General features: G+C 44.6%; 1 protein-coding gene and 2 non-coding genes across 4 annotated transcripts; 1 reads left to right on the top strand and 2 right to left on the bottom strand.

Moving 5' to 3' along the window:
• Window positions 1-2214: 2214 nt before the first annotated feature.
• TRNAK-UUU (transfer RNA lysine (anticodon UUU)) lies at window positions 2215-2287 on the top strand. Its single transcript has one exon. It is a non-coding gene; the product is annotated as a tRNA-Lys (tRNA).
• Window positions 2288-2914: 627 nt separating this feature from the next.
• Window positions 2915-2986, bottom strand: TRNAM-CAU (transfer RNA methionine (anticodon CAU)). The gene has a single exon. It is a non-coding gene; the product is annotated as a tRNA-Met (tRNA).
• A 1547-nt stretch (window positions 2987-4533) lies between these two features.
• On the bottom strand, window positions 4534-9716 carry ADAT3 (adenosine deaminase tRNA specific 3). Of its 2 annotated transcripts, none has more exons than XM_063301494.1 (2): window positions 9591-9697; window positions 4534-8559 (listed from the first exon to the last, which is right to left on the bottom strand). In XM_063301494.1, the coding sequence occupies exon 2, from the start codon at window positions 8538-8540 to the stop codon at window positions 7497-7499; it is 1044 nt and encodes a 347-aa protein (XP_063157564.1). In that variant the 5' UTR covers window positions 8541-8559; window positions 9591-9697; the 3' UTR covers window positions 4534-7496. The 2 variants fall into 2 exon arrangements, 1 of the variants encoding a protein (XP_063157564.1); XR_010067852.1 differs by lacking the exon at window positions 4534-8559 and adding an exon at window positions 9134-9432 and having other exon boundaries at window positions 9591-9716.
• Window positions 9717-9831: the final 115 nt, after the last annotated feature.

Consider the following 9831-nt stretch of genomic DNA (forward strand, 5'->3'; position numbering starts at 1 on the left):
AGCTTTGTGGAGTCCTTGGCGCTCTCTGAGCCTTGTTGTTTCCTTGCAGACGTTTCATTGCCAGACTAGGCAACATCTTCAGTGCGAAGAGGGAGTGGGCCTTGCTCTCCAAGTGAAGCAAGGCCCTCTCCCTCTTAGCACTGAAGAGGCTGCCTAGTCTGGCAATGAAACGTCTGCAAGGAAACAACAAGGCTCAGAGAGCGCCAAGGACTCCACAGTTCAACCCTGAGCTACAAATATTTGATTTGAATAGAGCTTTGATGGTGGTGGCATCTTCCAAACGGCCCCTCTTTATGATCTAAACCGGTGTTTCTCAAACTTGGTGATTTTAAGATGTCTGGATTTCAGCTCCCAGAATTCCCCAGCCAGCATCTTAAAGTTGTCGAGGTTGAGAAACACTGATCTAAGCAACTGAGCTGTTTCATCAAGACAGAGGCAGTCCCTTAAACGGTCAGATCCTAAGAGTTTCGTCAACAAGGATGCCCTAAATTGTGCCCAGTTAGCAACTGGTAAACAATGCAGATCTTCTAGTATAGGCATTGTATGTTTTCTGTCCCTTGCTTTCAGATTGTGGTTACGGGTAGCCCTTTCTGAAGTACAACAGTCAAAATGGGTTGTAAGTAAGGCATGAGTAACTTGCTGACTGGCTCAAGGAAGTTGGTGTACTAGTGTAAATGTGCAAATATGCTCCTCTGCAAATCCAGGGGTAGCTGGAGGCACGGAGCACTCCCAATTGTGAACCTGCTCTTTCAGAGGGTGTGCAAACCTCAGGGCCGCCATGGGGGGGGCGGGGGGGGCAACCGGGGCATCTGCCCTGGGCGCCAAATTGGGTGCAGAATCCATGTTTGCCCCGGGTGACACAGATCCTAGTTGCCACCCTGGCAAATCTGCCCATAACAAACTTCAGTTGAGTCCAAGAGTCCAGCATTTTCTTTGCCAGCAGCACCTCCATCTTGTCTGGATGTAATTTCAGCTTCTTCTCCCTCATCCATCCTATTATCAAGATTAGGTAACATTCAAGGGTGCTCAATGCTTCCTTGGAGTTTGAAGGGAGGGAACATCAGCGTTGGGTGTCATCAGCGTGTTGATGGCTTCTCAGTCCAAAGTTCCAGATGATGTCCCCTAATGGTTTCATGTAGATATTAAACAGCAGACAGAACAAGATGAAGTCCTATGAGACACCAACTCAGTGAGCTGGATGTGGAACAGTAATCCCTCAACATTGTGTTCTGGCATGTCCTAACAGGAAGCATCAGAATCACTGCAAATTAGCACCTCCAAGGCAACTCTGCCAGATAACCCAGAAGGATACCATGGTCAACGGGAGTGAAAACCTCTGAGGTCCCAAAGGCCTAGCAGGGCCACATATCCCTCATATCATTTCTGCTATACAATAAGTCTTCTATCAAGGCAACCAATGCATTCTCAGGACGGTATTCCAGAAGAAACTTTGTTGAAATGGGTCCAAGAAATCAGTATCATCTAGATATATCTAGAGCTGGTGAGGATACCAATTTTTCATAAGAGACTTTTCATAGTGAGAAGAACTGCAAGGTCAACATAGTGATTGTTCAGTCATGGTCTTATTAGGGCACCCTGTAAAACATGCAGAGACACATCCTGTGTTCAGGGAGGTGTTGATGTAACCCACTTGGTCAACTGAATCAACCAGGAAGGGCAAGGACTAAGCAAGAAATTGCTGGACATCTCTCTCACCCAGTCCAAATCTTTACGATCTAACAAGCCAGAAAGGAACCACGTGAGCTTGACTAGCAATTGGCAGAGTTACTGCCCTATGGGCTGACGGTATGAATCCATGCCAAGGTGCATGTCCTGATAAAGTATCTTTCTGGGGCTGCTTTTCCGAATCATATACACACACAAACATACAAAGAAATAAACAAAAACGTAAGGGCATTTTTTAAAACGCCCCTTTTCACAACATATAATGCTCAGCGTTTATACAGAGATCTCTGTTTTGAGCAGGAATCAACACCCGGGCGTCAGAAAGAGCTGTGACCCGCACAGAGGGCCTGCCGTCACTCAGCCGTACCGCTCTTTTCCCATGGCACGTAGGAATCATTTTGATTCCCGGTCAAAAACGAGACCAGAGAATTGGAAAGCTCAACGGAACGTGACCTCCCCCGAAAAGCGGGGAAATGCATCGGGAGCCTAGTTGCACTACAGGAGTCCAGAGAACGCAGCTTATAAAGAGCCCGGATAGCTCAGTCGGTAGAGCATCAGACTTTTAATCTGAGGGTCCAGGGTTCAAGTCCCTGTTCGGGCGGCGATTTCCTTTTTCTCCCCATGAGTGTTGGCTTGTGCCTTTCGTTTGCTCGGCTTTCCCAGCCCGCTGCAGCGAGGACTTTAAAATCCCGGACGAATAATCCGCCTTATTAGATGTCCACTTTTTTTTTTGCCACGTGCCCATATCCGGTCAAGACAAGGAAAGGCGCAGTTGCTGTGCCGGGCTCCACCTTTTCCCATTTGCAGCCCCCCAGCCCAAAACCCTTGGACTACAACTCCCATCCGCCGCCGCCTAGCCCAGCTACCTTTTCCTCCTCCTAGCGTCCCAAACTGGAAACAAAAGAAGGGGGGAGGCATCTTTGCGATGTTGCATTCAACAGCAAAAATAAAATCGAGTCTCTGCGGTCCTGCATACGCGTGCTCAGAAGTCAGTCCCACGATGTTTGACGGCTATTCTTCCGGACACGAGTTTGCATCTTCCAGATCTTGCCCTTCTTGCTTTTTCCTCGGTTGGAATCAATCCAAGTTTTCTTCTCCAGGCCGCGTAAAGGCGGGTTACAAAGTTTCTAGAAGGATGCATTGAAAGCTGCTCCCTTAACTTCGCTCGCCAGCTTTTAATTCAAAGATTTTCCTTCCCTTTCGTTAGGGGAAAAAAGAAGAAAAGAGCTAGCAGAGGATGGTTTCGATCCATCGACCTCTGGGTTATGGGCCCAGCACGCTTCCGCTGCGCCACTCTGCTTTCTTTCAAACCATTTTTCTAATCTCCCTTAAAAGCAAATTTATCCGGTTTCCTAATAGACTCACATGCTGTTCTGTTTGGTGAGTTAGATTTGCTGATAGCTCAATATTACAAAGAAATTAAGCTGGAATGGTCCCGACAAACACAATGAATGAAATTAAAGAGATAGAGCAGATACCACTAACATGGGAAGAGGCATATATACAGTAACTCTGATTCTCAAAGAAGGGAAGGATCCACAGAAACCAGAGTTAGGTAGACCAGTGTTTCTCAACCTTGTCCACGTTAAGATGTGTGGACTACAACTCCCAGAATTCCCCAGCCAGCATGAGCATTTGTTGTTGTTGTTGTTCTTGTTGAATGCAGACTAGAAACTTTGTACAACAGTACTAGCTGAACGTCTAAAGAAATGGGTTCCAGACATAATACAAATGGACCAAACAGGTTAAATTCCAAAGAGGAACATTAAAGATAACAGCAAGTTTATAATTAACAAATATGAACCTATCAATAAAAAAAAGCAGCAGTAATGTTTCTAGATGCAGAAAAAAAACTTTGGACAACCTGCAGATCCCATTTCTTTTCAAGACTTCTGGATCTTGAAAAAAAAGAACAGCTGTAATTTCCTGAAAAGCTAAGGAAGAAGAGAAGTCGGCCACCAAGGGATAAACTGTCACAAATCTGCATAAAATGCATGATCCAGATTTACTCTTTGCTGCAATCATTTGAGTCTATCATGTTTGAAGAAAGCTGTTTTTTTTAAATATAATGGGGCCTGTAAATTCTGATTTGACCAGAACACTTTGAGAACTCTAATCTTGCCAGTTAAGTCTAAGAGTACTACCAGATTCTTTTTGATTTTGGGGTACCACAGCTTAATACCGCTCTCCTCTGACAATCTCTAGGGTTCAAGCAACTCCCCAGCCAAGACCCCAGCACCAGCTTCTGATTTTTTAAATATATTTTTATTAGAATTTTTCGATACAGCAAAAGTATACAAAAAAAAGGCAAAGTTGAAAAAGGAATGAAAAGAGAAGAAAACATTGTTAACACCTTTCTATCAAGTAATTATCATCTTATTCTTTTCCCCATCCTCTTTACCCCTTTTAATCCCCAAATCCAGAAATCATCAATTCAGTCTTTGCTTCTTTCAACCAAAAATCCATAAAGTTTTCAGTCCTTCAAAATAGTCTTTGTCGTTTTTTTCCCTGACCAGATTATTGTGTGCAAAAAGATGGGAAAGTAATGAAATACCTACCTTGGAAGACTGGATTATAAAATGAACTGCAGAGCACCAGATTCTGATCATACAGGACTCAATGGCTTTCAGAATGTTTCAAAGTCTACAAATGGGTTCTTGAGGGCCTGTGCCAAAAGCTCTGGTCTGATAACCAATCAGTGACTAAGCCATATTCAAGGGGAATTCTTTGGCTAACCTCATCAACAAAGCAGGGTCGGCCCTCGATTTCTCGGATGGGAGACCACAAAGAAATCCCCAATCCTGGGAGACCATAGCCAGCCAAGAAAACTTCCTGAGTGCAATTACCTGGAATACAGCATCTTTACCTTTATTGTAAGTAACTCAGGGTCAGTTTTTTATATTCAGGAGAAATAGGCAATGAAAACTTTTGAACATAATTTTTATATGTATATTAATGAAATATTACAGTTAAGGATCAAATAATATACATAATTTAAATTTATGGTCAACAAAGCCACAGACTAGTTAAAGCAAAATAAAAACAGAAGAATTCTACCATAGATTCAGGCATTCCAACATCACATAGCATTGCTATGACCATATTCACGTTGCCCAATTACATCACATTTTTGCTCTAACATATGAACAAGCCTCTTCTTTTTTAAACTTGTTTTTTTCTGATGGAATCTTCCTTTTCTCCATTAGCAGCATCTAAAACCACAACCACAACTACACACACACTAGCCTTACATTAACTGAATTTTGGGTCACATTAAATGCGGCCTGGTATCAACTTACAATTTGCACTAAATTGAATATTGCATTACTATTGCACTCATTGTGACCTACCTGTAGGAAGATGCCAGAGGCAGATGATCACTTCAGTGACAATGGCAAAGGCACCATTCCACGCTACACAGGAGATCGGTATTTTTTACAGAGAAAACTACATGGGTTGAAAATATAAAATGATTGACAATATAGTGCCGGATGTTGGGCTCCTCAGGTCAGGTATCACTCAACGTATCACCGAGAAAGAGCTGAGGATCTTTCAGAGTACTCAGGGTGTTTATGACATGGCTGGATTAAAGCCTTCAGTATGACTACTTGCTGAGGTTGCCAGGCAGGAAAAGAAAATCCGAAGCTGCAAAGACAGAATCACAGTGGGAACATGGAATGTAAGAAGCACGAACACAGGAAAGCTCAACACAGTGAAAGATGAAATTAATCTACTATGAATATCTTCTATTTACTACTCAAGACACAAAAAACCAAGGAACAGTGTTGCTCTCATAGTCAGGGAGGATTTAGAAAAAACAGTACTTGGGTAATGCAGTCAATGACCAAATAATATCAATTAGATTTAATGAATGCCGCTTTAATATGATGGTTATCTAAGTTTATTCTCTAACTGCTGATGCAGAAGAAGGGGAAGATGATGAGCTTTATAGTCAAGTTCAATTTGAAATTAACAGAATATGCAATATACTGCTTGTGGTTGGAGACTGGAATGCTAAAGTGGAAATAGAAAGGAAGAAAATGTAGTTGGGCTGTATGGCCTAGGTCACTGAAATTAAGCAGGAGAACAATTCATCAGTTTCTGCCAATCCCCGAACATCTCACTGTCCTCATGAGAAACCTCATAAGAACAGGAAGCCACACTCCAGACAGAACACAGAGAAACAGACTGGCTCCAAGTGGGCAACGGAGTAGGACAAGGCTGCATACGCACCCCTTATTTATCCAACCTATAAGCAGAATATCTATTAAGGGAAGCTAGATTGGGAAAAGATGAGAGTGGTCTCAAAACTGGAGGAAGAAACATTAATCACCTGCTCTCTGTTGATGACACTACTCTAATAGCCAGAAATGCAAAGGATCTGCAAGCTTTAGTAATAAAAGTCAAGGAGCACAGTGAAAAACTGGGACTAAAATTAAACATAAAGGTGACCAAACTAATGACATCAGGTAGAACAACCAGCCTTAGAATGGACAATGAAAATATCAAAGTGGCGGATAGCTTCTGCCTTTTAGGATTGACCATCAGCAATAAAGGAACAAGCAGTCAGGAAATATGCCAGACCCCAGTGCTTGGTAGGGTAGCGATTAAGACCTTGAATAGGATATTCTGATGCCAAAATGTGTCTATATCTACAAAGATCAAAATTGTGCAGGCCCCTGTGACACCCTATGGAAGCAAAGTTGGATCCTGAAGAAGCAAGATAGGAAGAGTATTAATCTTCTGAACTTTGGTGTTGGAGAAGACTCCTGAGAATACCATGGACAGCCAAGAAAATAAACTGATGGATCATCAAACAAATAAATCTAGAGTTCTCACTAGAGGCACAAACGACCAGGCTCAAATTATCCTTATCTGAAGACTTAGCTCTTTGGAGAAGGCTCTAATGCTGGGAAAAGATGGAAGGAGAGAAGAAATGAACAGCAGCAAGGTGGATGGACTCAGTTACAACAGCGATGGGTGAACCACTGGAAAGGCCAAGATGGGGACCTATCATCCCAGAGGAAGTCAACGCCAACTAGATGGCACATAGTCAATTACTCAATCACTATGATTTCTTTCCAGTCATGTGGTTAACAACTTCCTTTGCTCACCGCATTGTAAAACTGGGCAACTTTTGAAGATCACAGAAAACCATACTTTTCAAAGCCATCTCCAGGCTACGGATCTACCAGTTTACGTACCTCTGCTTTATAGCTACTAAAACCCCAAAGTTTTAAAGCCCATTACAGAGAGAACAGGACTGGAAATGTGATTTTCTCTGTACGATGTCAATTGCTGGATCACCAGGTTTGTCGTAACTACGGTGGATGGGTTACAGCAGTGTTCCTCAACCTGAGCAACTCGAAGCTGTGTGGACTTCAACTCCCAGAATTCCCCCAGCCAGCATGGGGAATTGAGTGCCTGACAGTTGCCTGCTTCACAAATCTGTTAATGTTTCCTGCTTTATCAAACTCTGTTGGGGAGGGAAGGGGGCCAGAACAACCAGGAGCAAAGATATCGAGGATTCTGGAATACTAGTACTTCATTATTATGGTGCTGGTTCCTCCCCCACCTCCACACTCTGCAAGTCCTTCTTTCTACTTGGGACTATCTGTAGAGCAGTTAATTATCAAACTACCATCCTTTCCTAGTTCTTGCTTATGTCCACCAAGCATTATGGTGCCATACCATTTTGCTGACCTCAAAACCTTTTAATCACCACAAACACGAAACTGTCGTTCAGATCTTCTTTGTTGTTGTTAAAAAAAAATACAATACACCCTCCACAGAAGCACCCACTCAGTCTCTCAGGCCGATTCCTTATCAACCGAAAGCAGCGCCAAGCATTGGCACTGATCTTCCAGAATCCCTCGGAAGACTTCATAGCGGTGGTTGAGGTCCCTCCGGCTGTGGATGTGGTGTGCTGTGCCCAGGGCCCCATGAGGGGACGGTGTTCCATAGAACACCCGCTGGATGCGGGAGTGCACCAGCGCCATGGCACACATCACGCACGGTTCCCGGGTTAAGTACATGTCGAACCCAGTGCAGATGTATGGAAGGCCATCCCCAAGAGGAGGAGGAGGAGGATGGGAACTGAGGTCCACGTGAAGAAAAGTGCAAGCAGGATAATCTTTGTAACTATAAGCTCCCCCTCCATGGCTGTGGGCCACAAGGTCAACGCAGACCATTGCAGCATGGAGAAGCGGGTTAGAGCCGTCTCTACAGTCGTGTCCGACGGCTAGAACTCGGCCAGTGGCTGGGTCCACCACTGCAGCTCCTACGGGCTCCATGCCCTGCCTTGATCCCTGCCGGGCTGCCTGGATGGCCAACTCCATGTGATTTTGCATGGTGGCCTTTTCCAGGGGAGAAAAAAGACAGCCCTTCAGAGCTTGGCTGATCCGCTTGTTCTCATGGAAGGAGACAGGCCAGTGCAACACAGCTTCCTCGTACTGGGGACGAGTCAAAGGCGCACAGGCCGGCACTTGGGCCAAGAAAGGTTTCCCCAAACCACACAGGTCTACTTGGCCACCGGGAAAGAGCTCAGTGAGAGACTGCAAGCCAGCCTGCTCTCCATTGAGGCTTGCAAGGCACAAGATAATCTCCAGCGGGTGGGGGCTGCCTGCAGAGAGACTGGCACGGATACGTTTCAAATGAGGGTAGTCACTCAACGGGTAGATAGCAGAGACCTCTTTCACCAGGCGACACGTCTCTTTCTTATCCAGGACAGGGGCCGCATAGACCGGCATTAGCCTGACTCCCTGAGATTCCCGCTCTGAAAGAACAGGCCGCACCTGCCAGGAGGAGGCACCACTGGGCTCCGCTGTCTTCCGTCGCTTGGAATCGGGCTCCATCAGGCATCCTTGTCACATCCTTTGGGAGCGAAAGAAAGAGATGATCCAAAATTAGAGGTATGACAACACCAGAGTCCCCCTCTTTGGGGGGAGATGGGCAGTAATAGAAATTTGAATAATAAATAAATAAAATGGTTGTTAAAGCACTAGTTGGATTGTCCACATGTTTCCTCCCATCTTCTCCTTCCTCTACAAAAGGCAAGGGGTTAAAAATTTTCTAAATACTACACCAGTTTTAAAGAAATAAGGCAACCCTTGAACACACCTCACCGTTTCAAGATGTTAGGACTGCACCAAAGTTCAGATTTCATTCCAGAGTGTGTGGTTGGACACAAATGTAACCACCACTTTTAATTAATTTTTTTATTTTATTTTTTAATTTAAAACCACCAGGTCTTTTTTCCAAGGTCACATGCAAGCTCCAGAGGGCAGCCATGTGATTCCAGGAGAAGATGTAACTGCTTTAAAGAGTTGCAGATGAGGGCTACATTCATGCTTTTGCACCCTGTGAACCATTTTTTCCAAACTTGTTCCAAAACATTTCACAACTTAAACAAAGAACAGAACCCTCATTTTTGCCAGCATTCTAGTAGTGACATGGCTGGCCTTCCAACCCTTGGCTCATTTAACTGACAACTACAGGAACAAGGTTTTTAATTTACACTTCTGAAAAAAGGGGAATTAGGAAATGCCAACCCTAGAAGAGCTGCCTGTCTTGTTTTTTTTACAATGCATAAGGTTAAGAACGGTCTCTACCGGCTCCTGCTCAGGTTTTGAATGTATGCCTGGGTTTTCAATGGGAGAGTCTTGAGGAGAGGACTGGAGAGGCACTCTGCACAGGCTCAGGGGCCACATTCTTCATCACGTGCTCTTCCCCGTTCCTCTGTTTCCGCTGGAAATAATAAGACACCCTTAAGAAGTACCATTAATATTATTAGCTGTAATGAAAATAATGCATATGGTAATTTCCCTTCCCCCAGTCTGCAAAAGCCCTTGCACCTATCCCTTCCCCCCATCCAGGGATCCCACTTTCTTGATTGAAAATCTTACCCCGTTTCGGATTCTGCAAGTTTTCCCCGCGAAGAAGCGCCGCCTTCCGACTCTCCGCCGCGCCTGCTCTAGCTCTGATTCGCCAGCGAAGTTCTACGGCTCTCCAAAGAGAGTTCGATGATTGGCTATCAGGCGCCCCCACACATTCCCATCCCACCGCTTTTCTTGACTGCCATTGGGTGCGACGAGAGAGAGAGAGAATGGTCATCCTAGAGTGGCCATCTCTCCACACAGGAGCAAT

Source organism: Candoia aspera, chromosome 4 (assembly GCF_035149785.1).
Source record: "Candoia aspera isolate rCanAsp1 chromosome 4, rCanAsp1.hap2, whole genome shotgun sequence".
Classification (NCBI taxonomy): domain Eukaryota; kingdom Metazoa; phylum Chordata; class Lepidosauria; order Squamata; family Boidae; genus Candoia; species Candoia aspera.

Coding starts and splice junctions, on each gene's coding strand:
- ADAT3 (XM_063301494.1), bottom strand. CDS start 8,540: ATGGAGCCCGATTCCAAGCGACGGAAGACAGCGGAGCCCAGTGGTGCC.